Source organism: Peromyscus californicus, unplaced genomic scaffold, assembly GCF_007827085.1.
Source record: "Peromyscus californicus insignis strain IS unplaced genomic scaffold, ASM782708v3 Scaffold_6__1_contigs__length_162567912, whole genome shotgun sequence".
In the NCBI taxonomy this organism is placed as follows: Eukaryota; Metazoa; Chordata; class Mammalia; order Rodentia; family Cricetidae; genus Peromyscus; species Peromyscus californicus.
The window spans coordinates 143,638,326-143,659,502 of NW_026294584.1; the positions used below are offsets into that span (position 1 = coordinate 143,638,326).

A 21,177-nucleotide genomic window follows, 5' to 3' on the forward strand; every position below is an offset into this window, starting at 1 on the left:
TAAAAAAAATGAGCAGGATGGGGACCTCCAGTGCTGGTAATCCTCCTCTGATGCCAAAGGCCTAGGGGCTGACCTCACAGATATAGCGGCTTTCAGTTCCTAACCCTAGGAGCTTGGGTCTATTGCTCTAGGATCTGGATGTGCTGGAGGGCTGGAGGCTTATTTCTCTGGGGTTTAATCACCCCTGGGACACAGCTCTTGGCAGCTTTTGAAAGCCTTGACCTTCAACACCAGCAGCAGATAGCAGTAAGTAACAGCAGGCATCTCCCACCAGTATTATGGTTCTTGGACGGCTGTTCCCTGAGCCCACTGCATCTCTTCTCTGGTGTCTTTACTCGGCCTTGCTTTTCTGCCTTTTCCCTTACTGTTTCTATGTCCACTATTCCTCGGTGTCTCTCTGCTTCCGCTGCCCATCCTCTCTGCCTTGGCCACTCTCTGGAATTCTTCAGCTGTTCTCTGGTCACTCTCTACTGCCATGGTGATGGTGACTGCTGTCACCACCAGAGCAGTAACTGCTTCTGGTGCTGCCTCTGCCCTTGCTACCATCCTGTACTTCTGCAGCTTCTTCTGTTACCAGCTCAGCTCACTCTTTCAATGATAAAGAGCAAAGGAGTCGAGAAAGGACCATTCAGGAAGTCGTCTATTGTTCCTAATGTTGCAACATTAGGAGTATCAGAGGAGGGTGAGGGGTCTCCTGGCTGACTCTAAAACTGAACCAAACAGCCCACTTAATAGACAAAAAGAGGGTGTGGTGAAGGTGTCCACATAAGTCATGGCAGCCCTCCAAGGACTGTGTTTGCACCAATCACAGCACAGACTCTTCTTTCCATATTCACAGGTCTTCCCTGGGGCCACAGGTTGGGAGTGCTCCCTCTCTGGCCTGAGTGTGAATAGCTGCAGGATAGGCCTGGCCATCTACAGTTTGCCAAAGAGTGCTGCTTTCCACAGGCTGTTCCAGCCATGAGGTGGTGGTCTTCAGAGTAAACTGCCCAAACAACTCTACTGCCATCAGGGCAATCTGGCCAGCTGTTAGAAAAGAGGCTGCTTGGCTGATAGCTTGAATCATTCACAGACCTTTAAAGCCTGTTTACAATAAAGACTTAATAAAACCTCAATATATGACCATTCTAATAGCACTTAACAGTACTTCCAAACAATTAACATGTTTAACAGGATTTAACTCCTGCCCCAACGCTGTAGAGTCATTGAATCCATCTGATCTGTCTCAGAAGAAAAGGAGGCTTCTTCTATCTGTAGTGTTGGACTGTGCTTTTCAGACTGTAGAGTTCTACTGGGAAAGGAACCCTTAGAACTTCACATAGGTGAAGGAATAGTCAGGACATCAGCATCAGCATGTCCTCCGGTGGAGGTGGGACTGTCCATCCCACCACTCACCAATCAAACAGCTCATAGTCTGCAAGGCCAAGATTAAAACCGGAGCACTTTCAACTGCCTGTCTCCGTGCCTCAACTTTCCCACTATAAAATCATAATATAATTCACTTCAAAATACTGCTTAAGAATACAATCCTAATGTTACATGATATTTTTGGTAGAAAAGTTGAAGTGAAAATACTTGCCATCTATAAGAAGGAAAAATTTACTAATTATTATCATATTCTATGTCTACCATGTGCCATCTCTAAATCTTACTATATAGCATGCTCTCAATAAATAGTCACTAATTTCAATATTGTTGTATTTAATCTTTCATTCTGATAAGACTCTGAGAGGTACAAGATTTTCATCCTTTCCTTCTTATTAAAATGGCATAACTTAGATAAATAATTTAAAAAACACAATTTACTGAGCAAGCAGGAATTATTTAAATAAAACTAAGCATCCTTTATCCTGAAGTTCATTTCTTGGTGGCTATGGTCGTCTAGCAATGAGAAGATCATGTCTTTGTCTTGTTTTTCTAGTTTCTGTTTATTTACCTTGACATGGCTTTAAAGGGTGGGAGCATCACACACACACACACACACACACACACACACACACACACACACACACACGACATAGAAATGTCTCTAGCTTCCTGCTGATCCTGGGAGGACAAACAGCCCACAGACCGTGGAAGTTGTAGGCTGTTTGGTTTCCACAGCTGGCAGCTGGTAGCTAAATATACTAATCTGGAAAGCAGAGAAACAATGGTGATTTTTAACAGTAAAGACTGTTTGTCTCTGAGATTCTTCAAAGGCTTGTCATCAGGCTATGTTTAGAGAAAGGATGGGAAGCATTGATGATTCTTCTCAAAAAAGTACAAGGAAACTGAATGCAAACATCCTCCGGCTGATGTTATCCAGCTTGTGTATGTATGATGCTGTATTTACAAGCCAGAGATTTATCTACAGTGCAGCTGACCCAGGAGTCTACAATGTCCCAGGCAGCCGTGCTGCACTACACAGATGCAGGGCTTGGGAAATTCTTAGGGCGGGTTGCTAGTGATCCAGGATACCTGTCCTTTTTAATGGTAATTAGCCATAAGAGGACCGGTTTCCTGTCCCAATGCTACCAATGATGATTAGGTACTTTTAATCCATCTCACTGAGTGAACTTTTAAAAAGGGAAAAAAACAATTCCTCTGCAATTGGAAACAGTGCTGCATAGTAGTGCACACTAAATGCACCAATAAAATACTGAAATAATAATATTGATATAATAATAAATTTGTTGTTAGAGTCTAAAGATCTGTTCATACAGTGAGTTTTGTGTATCTTAAGTCACACAGTACATTTTGTGTGTCTTCCAACAACTGCCCTTGACTCCCAAACACCAAGGCTGGCCCCAGGACACCCACTCGACCCTTGTACATAGTTTGTAATCTGTTTGTATTCCCCAAGTAAAAGCTGCCCATTACCCTTCTCAAACTTCCTGCTGTCACTGGGCTCCTGACCTGTTTCCTGCTGATAAGTCCTGAGAGTGTTCAATATCCTCAGGAAAAGAAATAGCTCATTGTGTACCCGAGGGAGCTCACTCTATGGGAAAGGCCATGTTCCCGTTTGACTTTTCCTGCATTTTCTTTACAATTACCTACACAGTAAGAGACTAGAAAAATGTCTTCTTATCCTGAGAAAGCCAGTTCATGTGGTTTCCATTTTTGATTATCAGCAAGCCTTACCTTAAAATTCATTTTATGATTGATTCTTATGTCTTAAATGATAGTGAAGGCAATATTGTACCATAACCCCCCTTCCTCATCTTTTGAAACGTTTGTTTGTGATGTTATTGATATTATCAGGCTTGGATACAGAAAGGGGGACTAAGGTCAATGATGAAGAATAAGATCAAGAAAAGAAAACAAATTTTAAAAGCACAATTTTTCTCTTTTTCCAACGGAAAGGACACTTTGCTTGAGATCTCAGGTTGCAAATGAGAACGCTATTCATCCTCTAGATAGCTAGATTCTTCCAATCAATGGTAGTTAGAGAGACAGCTGTCTTCCCTCCAGGAGCCCAGAATGCTAGGAGTCAAAATTTAAATGAGAGTCATGGCCCTTGTTTACAATTAAGTCCACAAAGTTTTTGACTTTCTCTTGCTGACTGCCGTTTCCTTCTGTAGTAGGTTTAGACAACAATTGCTTAATGATGGCCTTGATCTTTATTTCTTATTTTGTAGGTTATTGTATTAGTCACTTTAACTGAGCCAGGAAAACAGTCAACATTTTAATTTTGGGAAATATTTGAGAATAGTTTTTCTCTTTAATGAATACAGATGCTGCATTTGTGTCCCCTATATTTAAATAAGAATCATTAAACCCTTTAAAATATTTTCTTAATTCCCCTTACATTTTCTATTACAACCCACATTATGAGAGTAACTTCATACTTACTACATTTTAAGTAACATCATAGGGAAATTAAAAATATTTCCACTTTTTAATAAGCTACATGAAGTGATGCGATTTGCTCAATAAATAAATCAAACCAAGAGAGACTTAAATTTCAAAACCACAAATGCACTTCTATGTGCTTGACACAGTAAACCTGCATAGAATTCATTCATCATTGAAGAAATCCCCTAGCTAGTTAGAAGGAAATCTAAAAGAAAACTTAAGTAGCTTGCCAGTAATGTTTCGATAAGTAACCATCGTCAAATTAAGTCTTATGAAAATAAGTGCAGAATTGTTCTCATCACAAAAGGGCTAAGTTAATATAATTTCACCATGAAACAAATGTTTCCCAGTTTTCACTGTTGAAAAGTAAGAGTATAAAGTCTTATACTGGTGCTGTCAGTCCCATGGTGTTGGTTTATCTATAACCAATGAAGCCAGTTGACATGGTGCTGTTCACAATGACCCCTGTTATAGTTTTGAATGTCATCACCCAGAGAAACACATGTCTAGTCAAGAGTCTGACTATGTAGACATCACAGCCTCTCTTTCTCCTCCGAAGCTTGTTCAGAAATCAGTCATGTGGTCTATCACACCTTGGTTACTCAACATACCAACCTTGATGTCATGATTCTATCCCAATCATTTCATTTTAGGAATATCATAAAGCCCCCTCTGGAAGACAATTTGCTTTGTACACTTTCTTAATCTCAAATACCCCATAAACAATATCCTCAGAGTGGCTCCACCAATTGTCAAGTCATAAGTAGTCAAACAGTTCTGTTAACATAGTGTGAAAAACATTCCCTTGCTGATATTCCCCCAAATCACAAATCCATTCTGAAACCACACCCATTTCACACTCATCACAGTTATTATTATTAAAACTTTAGTACCTGAAAGGTATAAACGTGATGGAGGAAGTAATCAAACTATTATCTGTGCATGTAAAGAAACTAATTTTTTTTCTCTCTACTCCAGTCTCCTTGTTGGAGTACAGGGACAGCAATTCTAACTTAGGTCAGAGTTGAGATCATCTCTTTTCCAGGAGACATGATTAGAAGAAAGACACAATTGATGGAGTGGAGATTGACACAATTTCCATCTCAGTTGGAAAGCTGGCCAGCAGTGTAGCAGGCAAAGTCATTGTTGAGAGCCTGGGAAAGGCAAAGTGTGAACTGGAAACAGAAAGAATCAGCTGTGTTTAAAGCAGCACAGGAGTGGGACATCTGCTAGTTTCTCTTGGACTGCTGTTAGGACAAAGGGTCTCACTTCCTTTTCTTCTGTTCTCTGTTTTGCTTTGCTTTTCTCCTTTTTTTTTCTCTTTTTCTCTCTGGTTCTTTTGTCCCTTCTTTCTGTTTGAGAAGAGGTTCTCATACAGCCTAGGATGGCCTCCAATGTGCTATGTAGCTGAGGGTGGCCTTAAACTTTCATGTCTTGCCTTTACCTTCCAAGTGCTGAGAATTGGAAGGCACCAATACTTGTGTGGATTCCACCACACACAATAAGTGGTTTCATATCAACACCTCTATTTTCTTAGGCATCTCTTTTCCTAGTGTAAGAAAGACATGAAAAAGAGGGTGAAAACAGATACTGAGAAGGGAGAAAGCTGAAAGACTTCCGTAAATCAAGGAGGACAACTCTCTAGCTTACTGAGGCTAGTTGGTGGTTCATGAGTAAGAATCTTTGTAACTGGTAAATGTGTGCAAGAACTGGAGCTCAGGTATGGGTGATGCTGAGTCAGAACCAGGACAGTCTCTCAAGTACCAGTCCCAACAGCTGCCTCTCAGTTTTTCAAAGCTGTGAATGTCCTCTGCGTTGACCTCACTTGACTCAGTCCTTTTGCTGGTGGTTGAAGCTGACCTATTGGCCCCCTCTGCTCAATGTTTCATGGCACCTACTGGAGCACCTCGGGTACCACTCTCCCTGCCGTCTTCTCACAGGCACACCTCCTCAGCTCTTTGCAGTCCTTGGAGTAAGCCTTTCCATTGAAGATGGTCATACAGTCTCTGTTTCTTAGGTTGGTGGGATCTATTATAATTTCAAACCTTAAGAAAGAAAAAGAAAATAACTTAATAATTCTTTAATTAAATTTTATTTAGAGTTTAGAGTTTATTTCTTAAATGACACCTTCAGAGGCAACAAAAAAGCATTCCCTCAGTGACAAAGATCATATCTATATTCCTAGGATGTCTTTGTTGGAAAGATGGGGTCAATGAACACAATTTTCAGCTCCTCAGTCACCACCTCATTCTTAGAAGTAACTGACCACTCAAAACTGCAAAACTGTTCTAAAATAAAGCAACAGGCACTCTGATTTTACTGTTATTTTAAAGTTATCTACCTTTTCTAGTGCTCAGTTTACTTAATTAAAAATACAAATGAGCCGGGCAGTGGTGGCGCACGCCTTTAATCCCAGCACTCGGGAGGCAGAGCCAGGCGGATCTCTGTGAGTTCGAGGCCAGCCTGGGCTACCAAGTGAGTTCCAGGAAAGGCACAAAGCTACACAGAGAAACCCTGTCTCGAAAAACCAAAAAAAAAAAAAAAAAAAAAAAATACAAATGATTATGTTACTATGTCCTGTTCTACCATACACAGAGAATAAAATACGCTTTAACAGAGCTTTGAATGTAATAAACTTTCATAAAGAAATTACATTTATTAGTATCATGGAATTCCATGCATGCCCTCTCTAAATGCTTCTGTGGTAAATAAAATGTTTTTATTTACATGACACAGTGCGGAGATCCAAGAACTCTCTGAGGCCGTAGCCTACCCCCGGCTCTTGACAGACTGTATGATCCTGGATGATCACTATTACATCTGAGTCTCCAAGGTTTCTCTTTAATTATTCATCCAAAAGAGATCATTTTTCCCTTTTCTTCTCTCTACCTTTATTACCTTGCTTCCCAGAAAAACAGTTCCTAGGTACTCACTGCTGAAATCAGTCAGGAAACCCACCTGCTGATATTTGATAACCCTCTCTCTCTAGCCCACCACTTTTCTAAGCCATTGCAACACAAGCCCCTCTGGGCACTGCCCTGCAAGCATACTATGCAGGATGAAATAGATGCTCTATAATTACTGCTGAGTCACACTGCTAATCTGTCTTTATTAAATACCTCTCCCACAGAATGTTCTGAAGGCTTACAGTTCAAAGGAGTAAGATGTCCCATCTGTCCACAGCCAGGCTTTGCCACTGCCATTGCGGGAGAGCCCTGTCCAATAAGAGTAGAAAAACTCAGAGTAGCTCTGAGGCATGGCAAAATCCTGTGAAAGGCACACAAGAAAACCTTTAGCTTGGAGATGCTTCAACCAGGGGTACAAGGATGTGTGGGATTAGCATAGCTTCTAGAAGAGTAACATGGAGACCTGATAGGTGATCCTCTCTCACACACACATGACAATAGACTCAAGAGGAAATGAAGCCCTTTAGAAATTTGTCCAGTAAGTAAGAGACACATGCTTTGTGTTAATAAGCGTGGAATATACATTGATATTATGAAAACAGGAGTCATGTCGACCAATACTTTACCAATTATTCTTAATGTATAAGATTAAACATAAAATTGATATAAAAGATTAGAGAAACTGAGTGTGGTAGTGCACGCCTTTAATTCCAACACTCAGGAAGCAGAGGCAAGTGAATCTCTATGAGTTTGAGGCCAGCCTGCTCTACATAGCCACTCCAAGATAACCAGGGGTACAAAGTGAGACCTTATCTTAAAAAATAAGTGAGGGATATAATATATATATATATATATATATACAGGAACAGAGAGACAGAGACACAGACACAGAAGGAGATACAGGGAGACAGAGGTAAAAATAAATCAGAGGCCTGAAATATGGCTCAGTTGGTAGAGTGCTTGCCTCGTTTGCATTGAGCTCTGTGTTCAATCTCTGTCTCCAACAATAATTTAGTTTTAATTAATTAATGAAACAGATGTTATTGTCATTACTAATGATTAATGAATTAAAACAGAATAAAAACAAGTGAGAGAAATATTTATAAAATAAGTGAAATTATTCTAGAAAATGGAAAAAATTGTTAGTAAAAAACTGGAGAAGTAATTTCTATAAATGAGAACACAGTTATGGAGATACTTAAATGTAAAAAGAAGTAAAGGGGACTTAGAAGGATGACATGAATCTCACACCAGAAAGAAGAGAAAAATGTACATTTTCATATACATATAATATACCATATAATATACATACTAATATATGACAATTCCATTTCCAATATTCACTGTAAAAATAAGCATTATATACTTCATTTCATATCTGAACATTAGTTTTGAGTTTTTATGTGTGTTTAAATTGGGTTACTCAGAGAAGGCAAGAATCTAGTAAGAGTCTATAGGGAGTTTTCAAGAAAAAGGAAGTAGAATGCAAGTCATATGAAGGAGCGAAATGGAACAGGAAGGGCTAAATGGGTTGCAAGTGGGAGGGCAGGGTAGAAGAGGAAGTATGGGATGGACAAAATAACATTAATAACCTTTGAAAATTCTATGTACAAACCTACTACTCTAGAATCTTATTAAAATACATACATGCCCATATATAAAATGGTTTAAATGGAGTTCCCTATAATGGGAGCAGTGCCTCCCCCAGACTCCGTAGGCTATCAAACAAAAAGCCAAGTATCAACAAGTCTTGGAATGTTGCTTAGTGCTAGACTGTCTGCCTTGCATTCATGAGGCCTGAATTCAATCCCCAGCACTCAAAAAAAATCTCAGTTCCAGATTTGTGTCACATCTTTTTAAGCTGTTGGTCAATGAGTTTCCAGAGACACATAAATATGTGTTGATTATTCTTGTATTTGCCTTGGCCAGCCCTGTGTGTGTGTGTGTGTGTGTGTGTGTGTGTGTGTGTGTGTGTGTGTGTGTGTGCAGTTTACTACAATAATTGTCAGACTATTTTCAATTAAAAGCTTTTTAAGGTTTATAACAGAAAGACAGGCCATAATAGTATCACTTTTCTTAGATCACACCATTATTCTCTGTCTACCCCATCTCAGACAGGTAAATTTGGACATGTTCTACCTGCCCATTGACTGAAGGGGTAGTTGAACTATTTCTTATATTTATGTGTGGTAGGTATTGGGGGAGAACACAGTTTTTATCCATTTCACGGATCATTTGGAGCAACTGGAGTATGACTTGCGTTTCACTGTGAGCAAGTATGGAAATCCATGGGTTGGAAACTTGACTCTTTACAGTGTTCTTGCCCTGTTCTTTTGGGAAACTCCTTCAAATACCAAGGCTCAGGAACTTACCAGTTCTTCTTGTGTGCTTATCTTCAGCATGGTGGCATTTTCAGCCAGGCAGAAGTATTCACAGCCTTGCCAGTTTTTACTCTCTTTATAGAACTGGTAGCATTTGTCCCCATGCCACTTCCATTTTTCTGGGCAAGGACTGCATCTGTGTCCTTGAAAGGAAACAAACAAACACACTTTGGTTAGTTATCTTCTACCTGAATCTGCTGTATTTCCTCTTTTGGAAATAAACAGTGTTTGATAGTCCAAAACCTAATTTACATCTCTTAGATACTTGAGGGAACACCTGTGCTATCCACCCACTCCCCACCAGGAATGATCTATAGTCGGTGTTGAACATTCAGTGAAAATTAAAACAGATAGTGCTGATGCAGAATACTGAATCTGGTGACAAATGACTGAAATTTCCTTGCTTATGCCATGCAGAATGTAGACAGAATATTCCTTCATAAGGTGGCTCATATGATTTTGCAATGGTTTGAATATGAATTTCCTCCCGTAGTCTCATAAGCACTGGGTACATAGTTTTGAGCTGGTGAGCTTGGTGATGTGATTGGATCCTGAGGGCTTTGATACCATTGATGGACTGATTCCTTGATTAGTTCTAAATATGATGACTTTAGTAGGAGGTGGTGAATATAGGGGTTAAGCTAGAAATCAGTCACTGGGGCATGTTCTTGGGTCTGTATGATATACATATCACTTTTTGTGTATGCCCTTTTCTCTGCTTCAAGATTGCATGCACGATGTAAGCTGTCCTGCAGTGGCCTTTGTTGCTGCCGTGGGACTGGACTAGGCCCTCTGCATAATCAAGACAGTTGTATAGCTTGATCTGCTTGAGGAGCCCCTAGCAGTTGGATCAGGATCTATCCCTGGTGCATGAGCTGGCTTTTTGGAGCCCACTACCTATGGTGGGACACCTCAAACAGCCTTGAGGCAGGGGGAGGGGCTTGGACCTGCCTCTACCAGGCTCTGCTGACTCCCCATGGGAGGCCTTACCTTCTTGTAGGAGGGAATGGGGAGTGGGTGGAGGAGGAAGGCTGGAGGGGCAGGAGGAGGAAAGAGGGGGAATCTGTGATTGATATGTAAAATGAATATAAAAATTCTTAATAAAAAAAATCTGAAGCTGGAAGCTAAACAGGTCTTTCCTCTTTTCCAGTTGATATTCTCAGGTGTGGGTTCCTTGTACTCTTTCTGTACAGTGTGTGTGTGTGTGTGTGTGTGTGTGTGTGTGTGTGTGTGTGTGCATGTGTATGTGTTGGGGGATGGACACTTGCAAGCCAAACAATTAAGTAAGTTGAGAGTAAGATGGGATATGTGGGTACTTGTTACATGTATGAGTAGTAGTACCATGAATATCATGGTGTAGATGTCTGAACTTTATCTTCTGAGAGTCAGGAACATGCATCTAAGTTGTTGTGTGTGTGTGTGTGTGTGTGTGTGTGTGTGTGTGTGTGTGTGTGTGTGTGTTAGAGTGGCCATTTAATAATATCCATGGTTGCATCACTATTTTATTTTGGAGGTGATGGAGATTTGAACACTGTTTACTCTAGGCTACATACTGAGCCATATACCATGTTTTCTAACCTTTTGTTTTAAGACCAGGACTTACTTAGTGATTCAGGCTAGCCTTCAGCTCAATTTATAGCCCTGTATAGCTTTGAATTTGTGATCTTCTTGCCTCAGTAGCTGGGATTGCTGGCTCATACTACCATGCTTGGCATGTACCTTAGATGGGGTTTCTATTGTTGTGATGAAACACCATGACCAAAAAGTAAGTTGGGGAGTAAAGGGTGTATTTCACTCAGTTCCATGTAACAGTTCATCATCAAGAGCAGTGAGGGTAGCAACTTAAGAAGGGAAAGAACCTGGAAGTAGGAGCTGAGGAAAAGACCATGGAGGACTACGGCTACCTGGTTTACTCAGCCTGCTTTTTTATATAACCTGGGTCTATCAGCCTAGGGAAGACACCACCCATCAGGGACTGGGCCCTCCCCCAACAATCACTGATTAAGATTACAGCTGAATCTTTTTTTTTTAAAAGCTTTATTCATTATCTATACAGTATTCTATCTGCATGTATGCTTGCAGGCCAGAAGAGGGGCCAGATCTTATTACAGATGGTTGTGAGCTACCATGTGGTTGCTAAGAAATTGAACTCAGGACCTATGGAAGAGCAGCCAGTGCTCTTAACTGCTGAGCCATCTCTCCAGGCCCTACAGCTGAATCTTATGGAGAAATTTTCTCAACTGAGGTTCCCTTCCTCTAGATAACTGTAGCTTGTGTCAAATCAACAGAAAACTATCCAGGACAGCATGGTTTTAAGAACAATTTAGTATCAAACTACTGCTAAAATCTGAGTAGTCAAATGGGTCACAGTGGAGAATCCAGCAAATAATCTGCATACATGCAGACGACTCAGCTTCAACAGAGGCTCAAAGAACACAGCGTAGTGAATGAACAGTGTCTTTAGTGTATGTTATGGGGAAAACTGATATTCATATGACGAAGAATAAGCTAGACCCATGTTTCTTGCCGTATAAGGAAATCAACTGAAAATGGGTCAAGGGCTTAAGTGTACAAGCGGGAATTGTGGCTCTACTAGAAGGGAACACAGGAAAAACATGTCAAGACATTACTGTTGATAGAGATTTTTGGATTTGAACTCAAAAACTTACACCACAAAAGAAAAAGTAGATGAATGTGATTCCAAAAAGCTAAGATGTTTCTACATTCATAGCAAAGGAAGTAATGGCATGAAGAGACAACATTCACAGTGGAAGATCATGTGCATAATCTACTCACATAGAAGAAAACATTTTGAATAGGTCAGGAGCTCAACCCCAAAATAAAACCTCCAAATAATCCAATTAAAATGGGTAAATGATGTAGGAGACATTCCCCAAGGAAGACATACAAACAGTAACAAGTACATAAAAAGCTGCTCATTATCACTTGTGGTGATGTTTTGTTTGTGATCTAACAAATAAAGCTTGCCTTAAGGTCAGAGTGTAGAGCTAAGCCACTAGTTAGCCATAGAGGCCAGGCAGTGGTGGCACACACCTTTAATCCCAGAACTAGGAAAGCAGAGGCAGATGGATCTCTGAAAGTTCAAGGCTACTCTGGGCTATAAAAGATTGATCCAGTCTAAAAGATAAACAGAGCCTGACAGTGGTGGCACACACCTTTGATCCCAGCACTTGGGATCTCATGCCTCTAATCCCAGCGCTAGGAAGGTGGAGACAGGAAGTGATATGGCTGGGCAGAGAGAGGAATAAGGTGGGAGGAGACAGGAGCTTAGGTCCTTAGAGTCTGAGGATTCCTAGAGGTAAGAAATCTTTCTAGTGGCTAGCTGCTCTGCTTCTGTGCTCTTTCACCTTTCACCCTGATATCTGACTCTGAGTTTTTATTAATAAGACCAATTAAAAATTGTGCTCCAGTCACTAATCACCACAAAAATGCAAATCAAAGACACAATGAATACCATGTAATCCCTGTGAGTTAGAATGACAATCAATTAAAAACTGAAAAATAACAAATATTTGAAAGAAAACAGAGAGAGGAGAACTCTTACACATTGTAGGTTAAAATGTAAACTAGTACAGACACTATAGAAAACAATATGGAGATGTCTCAAAAAACTCAGACTATGACTAACATGTAATCTTATAATCAGGCTATTATGCATGTATCCAAATGAAATGCAACTATGATATTAAATATATATCTTCACTCCCACGATTATTGTAGCACAATTTATAGTAGCCAAGAAATGAACTCAGCCAAATTGTCCATGGACTGATGACCGGATAAGAAAATAAAGCACATATATGCAACAGGTACTACTAAGCTATTGCAATGTAATGAAAGTTTGACCATTTACATCAAAGTTCACAGAACTAGATAACATTGTGCTAAGTGAAAAGAATCAAGCACAGAAAAACTAATACTACGTGTTTTCACTCATTTATGGAAATGAAAGCAATGATTTCATAGAAGAGAATCATGTAGAAAGGAGAGAGAGACTAAAGTCTGAAAGTGGTGTGTGAAACAAGAAGTGATACCATGGAACTAAAGACACTGAAAGAGACATACATCGTTATATCTGACTTAGTGTTAATTTAACATTACTTAAACAACTGGGAAAACAAAAGTAAGGGGCTAGAGTGATGGTTCAGTGGCTGTTCTTTCAGAGGACCCAGGCTCGATTCTCAGCACCCTTACAGTGGCCCAGAACCACCTGTAACTCCAGTTCCAGAAGATCCAATACTTTTTTTTGACCCCCCCCCCCAAGAGCACCAGGCATGCACCTGGTGCATATGCATACATGCAGACATGCATGCACATGAAATAAAACAACTAAATCTAAAACAAAATTTAAGAAGTTCAAGAAAAAGAATTTCCCCATGACACAGCACTTGTGAATGTTATATGTGCAAGCATATATACATGAACATGTTTCAGGGGAGATGCATTCTTATCATCTTATATTTAAATTGAGTATTGTGGTAATATATTTGGTACCTTAATAAAATTTGCCTGAAGATCAGAGAACAGAACAAGCCACTAAATTAAACATAGAGGCCAGGCAGTGTTGGCACACAACTTTAATCCTAGAACTTGGGAGGCAGAGATCCGTGTGGATCTCTCTGTGAGTTCCAAGCCACCCTGGATTACATGAAATTGACTCAGTCTAGGGGAGAAAACAGAGCCAGGTAGTGGTGGCACACACCTTTAATCCAAGTACTGGGAAGCACACATGTCTTTAATCCCAGTAAGTGATGGTTGGGTGAAGAAAGGTATATAAGGCCTGAGGAGACAGGAACTAAAGGCTTTTCAACTGAGGAACCCCTTTCGGCTAGAGGCCTTTTGACTAGAAAGCTTTTCAGGCTGAGAAGTCCCAGAGGTAAGAGATGGTTTGTTTCTTTGTTTTTCTGATCTTTAGGCAAATTTTATTAGGGTACACAATATAGTTGCATAGCTTTTATTTTTAAAAGCTAGATGAGAATTCCAGGGACCATTGTTTTCAGAGATACTGGGATTACCTTTTTGGTAATATAGAATCTTAAAAAGAAAAAAGCCCATTGGGCTGGCAGAGAAACCGAAAAGAGAGAACTCTGGTGAACGAGGCCACTAGTCATGTGGGAAAGAACCACTTAGAGAAGTGTGCCTTGAGACACTTTACTGAGAAAATCATTCACTCAGTGTCTGCTTACAGAAGGAGAAGTGGCCTGGGGGAGGGAGGATGATGCAACTGTGGTACTTTAGAGTTTCTAAAGGAGAAACCAACATGGGCTGCAAAATGTAGGTTGCTTCCTGTGCTTGTTTTGTGGAGAGGGCAAAGGAGAGGGCTCACTTGAATAGAGTGTGCTGGGATGGAACTTTCAAGAAAGGAGAATAGTAAGATAGAGAGAGTGGCGGGGTCTGGGTGGGGCACTGAAGTGACGTTGACAGCATCAGTGGCAGTTTTGGCTTGCCCATTACGGTCATTGTCATCACTCTGGGTTCCTTGTGAGATTCATATTTTTGACTGAGAGATGAGTTCATGGTGAACTAAAATGACTGTGATTTATTTCAAGTTCTCTGAATTTTGAAACTAATCCCTGCATGAGTCTAAATATTTGAAAATTGTACTTAGAACATCCCCAACACTTTCATCGTGCTGCGTTAGCGTGTGCCGACGTAAGTGAGGCACATTCGTGTATTAGTTGCTGATGGAGTTGTTTTGGTTATTCTAAATTAACTACTTTTCTTGTTTTAAATGCTGAAATTTGAAGAATCCCTTCCTGTACAGTGACACAGATGTGTGTAAGCAATTATAATTCAATGTCTGATCATGATTATGTGGCTCAAACTTTTTATTGAGAAGGCAGGAAAAGTACTTCTAAAAAATACATGGTTCTAGTTACCCAGATGGGGAAATTCAAGTCCAGATAGAACTATGTCCATGATCCAGATAGTGGCATGCTCACCTCCACTTCTGTTGTAGAGTTCACGACACAGTTTCACAGCTACCTGCTGCAGGGTTTCTATGAGTTTCCTGTTCTGGATCTGGAGGGACTGCAGTTGTCGAGATATGTTCCCCAGCCTTTCATCCTTTTCAGTGATGCTGTCTTGCTGGGTATTGGAGAGCTGGTAGAACTGAAAAACTAAGTCATGTGATGAAGTCAGACTGTACAGCTCATTTACCTGTTTCTATTTTCTGCACATGGGGGAGATACTAAAGCATATAGCTTAACATCTTATTATTGAGAACTCACATTGCCATATCCAGTGGCATAGTTAACAGTGTCCTCTCAGGCAAATTTATATTTTCATCTCTGTTGGAAAATGTGAAGTCATAATAGTGGTTCTTAACTTTAGAAACTAAGAGCCCAATACTAAACTATTTTACGCTCAACAAGTATTTATGCACAGCCAAACCTAATACCAATCTAAAACTGTAAATCTACTCCTCTATTGACATTTAATATGTTGAATGTTGGAAGAGTGGCATAATTCATTGTTCATTCCATTGTTAAAATGGTCAGATCTCATTTCCATATTTTTGTAGATTTGTAGTTAGGGTTCATGAGGATAAGTAACATCCTTAGTGTCACCCAACTAAACAATTTCAACAGGAGGTTTGAACTTCAGTTTTCTAAATCTAGACAAATCCATCATGAGTCATGAGAGCTGCTTCATGTTCCTAAGAATAAAAGGTGATTACAAAACAGTGCTGTATCAGAATGATGTATATTTGGGGATAGAGAGAACGAACAGAATTTCGTTTTGGTTCTTAAATGTATGTTTATAAATTTAACTTTTGCTTCAAATAAAATCAGTGTATGTCCTCCTTGTCTGCTTTGCTATATGGCTTTTACCTGGGGTCACCTTCAGAAGTTCAGGAAGAGGCTATACATTCATTCCTACTGAGTTGCTCTAGGAACACACCATTGCTATTTTGAATTGTAAAGGATTTGTTTGTTTGCTTGTTTGTTTTTACACATTCAATATGCCTTGTTGATTTTCATGCACTTTTCTTTTTCAAGATAATCGTATCGTTTCCCAGCCTTTTTAACAAATATAGTAGCACGTTTTTGATCCTTGTGTAGAGGGTGGATGTGTGCAGAAAACACTTTCCCCTGCATCAGTCCACAACACCATGTAAACTCATAGCAGATGCCAGAGCTGTACCACCAGAGCAGGGGGTGGGGTGGGGGAGAGATAAACCGTGCATGCTCTCCATAGTGGTGATTTACATACTGACATGTAAATAGTTACAATATTTATCTCAAAGAGGATGTTTTCTTCTAACTCAAAAATGCTTGCTGGTTTTTAGTACATCAACTCCCAGCCATTTAAACAGTTGCCTTTAGAAAGAGGACAAGGCTCCAGAACTAGGGTTTTAAGAAACTCATAGCAAGAGTTTCTCCTCCTGAGCAAATGGAGGAATCAGGAACCTCCCCCAGTATAGAGTACAGAGCAGACTTACACACAAGGCCCAGGGCTGCCAGGCCGATGAGCAGCACCAAACACAAGGTCAGCAGGGTCAAGGCCACAGGGCGCCAAACTGAAGAGGGAGTCTCATTCTCTGCAGGGAACAAAGAGAAACTGAGGATGGCATTTTCTTTCTCTTGGATTAAAGTCAGTTACCGTGAGGTACAGAGGCTGGAGGACATTCTAGATGCAGAATGAAGGCAGTCAGGACGTTACCCACTGTCCTCAGAATCATGGACACAAAATCCACTTAAGCCTCACTTTTACATCTAGTTCATTCATAAGCCCTACCACATCTGATTTTCCCTGAGGCCTACTGCACAGAGTTACATTATTCATTACCATGATATTTAAATGGTTGTTTTTAGAACCTTATGCTTGTCAAACTTGTGACTGTGGAGGCCAGGTGTGAAAGCACACACCTCTAATCCTAGCACTTGGGAGGCAGAGGCAGGAATTTCTCTGTGAGTTGGAGGCCAGCCTGGTCTACACAGCAAATTCCAGGCCTGCCAGGATGGCATTGTGAGACCCTGTCTCAAAAACAAACAAACAAACAAACGAAAAACAAGTATGAATGCGAAAGATTTTTAAATATGCCTGACATGAGACTGGGCATGTTGGCGCACACCTACAATCCCAGCAGCGTAGATGGAGATAAGGGGATCAGGAATTCAAAGTCATCTTTAATTACATTAGAGAGTTAGAGATCAATTAGTGTTGACAAAAACAAACACACAAAACCCAAGAATCCCAAACCCTACCAAGGAGCAACTTTTTACATCATCAGGAAAACTTTGCAATTAAATTGTTCTTAATTTTGCAAAATATGCCTTGCCCCCAGTGTTCCACCTATGTGTCATTAGGAACACAAATGGCATGTTCACAAACAGAAATGATGGTTTTATTGTTTATTTTTGGGGTTTCTTATATAAGAGTTCTAATTTGTAAGAATCTTATATATTCATTTACTAGATTTATATCTTCCCCAAACTAAATTATAAAGGAACATGACCGTCATTTCTCAGAGATGGATGTAACTATTTCAAAGTTCACACCACTCAAGCAATAAATGAAAAACAAAGAAACACTACGGACAGTATCCTCTTCTTGATTTTGTTCCTGTGGGTTTGACCTGTCACAGTAGAGTAGCCACTGTTACCAGGAGACCCATCACCTGGTAAGATCATTTATGTGGGTTATGACCAAAGGCAGCTGACAGATTTGAACTCTCCTCCAGTGCAGACAACATCTTGGCTTTGTAACTAAAATGGAACAAAAGCAGAGAGGAACCAGAAAGCTCTATACTCTCTATGTTCAATTTAATTAAGAATTCAAGTTAGGTTCTGAAACAGAAAGAACAAACATACATAAATTCACTTCTGACTGACTAGAGACCCACCGGCCACACTGACCAGAGAATCAGGCAGGCCATCTTCACTCTCCCCCTTGTCCTCCAATTCCAACCCCTAATCTTATCCCCAGCTCATAGCAGACCACCTACTGGGGCCCCTCCTTTCTTGGCCTCTACATATTGACCCTCACACATTAATAGTGTGAGACTTCAATACCTCACACTCACCAATAGACAGGTCATCCAGACAAAACTAAACAACCAAAAAAAAAATACTGATGATAAATATGTTCTAAACAGAATGGACTTAACAGACATGTACAGAACATTTCCCCAAACACACATACACAAAATATATACCTTCTTCTCAGTAGCTCATGGAATTTTATTCCAAAATTGACCACCTATTAGGAAACAAATCAAGTCTCATCGGATACAAGAAAGGTGAAATAACACCCTGTATCCTATCTGAACACCATGGATTAAAGCTAGATATCAGTGACAGCAGAAACAACAGGAAGCTTACAAACTCATAGAAACTGAACAGTTCACTACTGAATGAAAAATGGGTCAAGGCAAAATTTAAAAAGAAATTAAAATCATTTTAAAATCAAATGAAAATGAAAACAACACAACACACCCAAACTTATGGGAAATAATGAAGGTGGTTCTAAGAGGCAAGCTCATAGCATGAAGTGCTCACATTAAAAACAAAATTAGAGAGGTATTATATTAGAGACTTGATATACCTGAAAGCTCTAGAATGAAAAGAAGGAATAACTCCCCAAAAGAGTAGACAACAAGAAATAATAAAACTCAGGGATGAAATAAATAAAATAGAGACAAAGTATAATTTTTAAAATCAATGAAATAGAGTTGGTTCTTTAAGAAAATCAGTAAGACTGACAAACCCTTATTTAAATTAATTAAAGGTGAGGGAGAAAAGAACAAAAATAACAAAATTGAAAACAAAGTGAGGACACAACAACAGACACCAAGGAAATGCAGAGACTCATAAGGACATACTTCAGCAACCCATACTTCACCAAATTGGAAATTTTTAAAGAAATGGATAATTTTATTGGTATATATGATTTACTGAAGTTAAATTAAGATCAGATAAGCAATGTAAACAGATCTATCACCTCTAGTGAAATATAACCAGTCATTAAATGTCTGCTACCAAAAAAATATCATGGCCAGATAGTTTAGCATGGAATTGTGTCAACTTTCAAAGAAGATTTAACTCCAATATTCCTAAAATTATTCTACAAAATAGAAACAGGGGACACTGCCCAATTCTTTTAACTAGGCCATAGTTACCCTGATATCTAAATCACATAAAGACCCAACAAAGAAAGAAAATTACAGACTAATTATCTTGATGAACATAAATGCAAAGGTTCACAGTAATATACTTACAAACTGAAACCAAGAACCCATTAAAAAGATCATCTACCACAATCAAGTAGGCTTCATCCCAGAGAAGCAGGGATGGTTCAATATACATAAATCAATAAATGTTATCCACCAAATGAAAGACAAAAACCACAAGATCATCTCATTAAATGCAGAAAAGGCCTGTGACAAAAGCCAACACCCCTTCATGATAAAAGTCCTATAGAGAATATGGAAAGTATATAAGAAACATACCTCAAAATAAGAGGCGGTTTACAGCAAATCCACAGCCAACACCAACATAAGTGAAGAGAAAATCAAAGCATTTCCACTAAAATTAGACACAAGACAAGGTTGTTCACTCTCTCTATACCTATTCAATATAGTACTTGAAGTCTTAGCTAGAGTAATAAGACAACTGAAGGAGGTCAAGGGGACACAATTAGGAAGGGAAGAAAATGTATTTTTATTTGCAGTTGATATGAAATGCTAGGGGCCATAGACATACACAGCAGATGACAGCTGATATTCAGGTGTCAACCCACCAGATGAGTAATTCTCTAATGGAGGAACCTCATTTCAAGCAAGGCCTACAAGGACTCTGAATACTGTTTGCTTCTGTATGTAATTTTCTCATGTGCTGCTGTAATTTTTTCCTAAAACAAGATAGGGGATTCTTCCCACAGCCTGGATTGGTAGTGTGTTTTCTTCAAGAATATATTGGGCATACTTATTTATATGGATTGACAGGAAGATGATTTCTTCTTATACTGTGTAACTATGGTGAATAAAATATACTTTCACAGCTAGGCCCTTGTTCCACAAAAACTGTGAGAAACTTAGAAAACTGTTTTATATCAGAACTCAGGCTGACACAGGAAAACAGTTGAGTCCAAACTGGCTAAATTCCTTTAATCTTTATGCTGAGAATTACAGTTACAAGCTTCATGCACATCATGAAGTGACACAAAGCTTCAAAAGAGCTTTAGATTAGACCAGGTGCCTTGCTATCACAATGTCACACAGCTGAACTTCCTGGCTAGGTTGTAAACACAAGGACAGCTCAACTACTACTAGCTGGCAAATGATTCAGTCCTTGCACCCATTCCTGACCTCAGTTTGTATAAATATATTCTGACCAGTCAAAGCTACAGAAAATAACTTGACTCTAGCCTCTAATAAGGGCTACAGGTGCTCTTAGGTAATCAGAAGTTACACACAGAATAGGAAAATATATTTCAAGATTTAAAAACACTTTTATTGTCACTGTATTATTGGATAATGCTCTAGTGAGCTCATATTAAAAAAATTAAGGCAAACCTGAGTTCCTACCAAAGCATTTATGACACAGCTCTCTTTCTGTAAATACTTCCAGAAAGCCCAGCACTTCTGCCAATCACAAAATGCTAGATAATGTAATGACTGACTCTTATTTGCAACTACAATTACACTTTACTGCCAATTAGGAAGCTGAGAGATTTATTACTTGTATGTATCGGGATGACTCTGTTTCATATTGTTTACTGAAATGTGACCTTAATATATATATATATATATATATATATATATATATATATATATATATATGTAAGAACAAAGAGAGAGCCTTCATGAGAAAATAGATAGAGAAGCCTAGGTGAGAAAAGAGAACAAATACAAAAATAAAATTATCATCAGAGTGCGTACGTTTCTTCCTATACCTCTTTGATTAAAAAAAAAAGTCATAAGTTTCGCTATGCTGCAGCTTTTTCTTTAAGCCCTGTCCTTCAGCCCTAGGAGCGGATCTCCATGGGCTGTAATAATGAAGGTAGACATAAGTGACCCTATAATTTCCACC

General features: G+C 39.4%; 1 protein-coding gene across 2 annotated transcripts in view; it reads right to left on the reverse strand.

Moving 5' to 3' along the window:
• Window positions 1-31: 31 nt before the first annotated feature.
• The window catches only part of Clec1a (C-type lectin domain family 1 member A), a 34,416-nt gene continuing 13,270 nt past the window's right edge, over window positions 32-21,177 (reverse strand). Inside the window, exons 2-6 of one of the 2 annotated variants that reach the window (XM_052721780.1) lie at window positions 16,587-16,685; window positions 15,085-15,261; window positions 9,113-9,264; window positions 6,983-7,101; window positions 32-5,879 (exon numbers count right to left, since the gene is read on the reverse strand). In XM_052721780.1, coding sequence (XP_052577740.1) covers window positions 5,729-5,879; window positions 6,983-7,101; window positions 9,113-9,264; window positions 15,085-15,261; window positions 16,587-16,685 — 698 coding nt within the window. In that variant the 3' untranslated portion in view covers window positions 32-5,728. The remainder of the gene's footprint in view (window positions 5,880-6,982; window positions 7,102-9,112; window positions 9,265-15,084; window positions 15,262-16,586; window positions 16,686-21,177) is intronic. The other variant, XM_052721781.1, reaches the window with a different exon arrangement.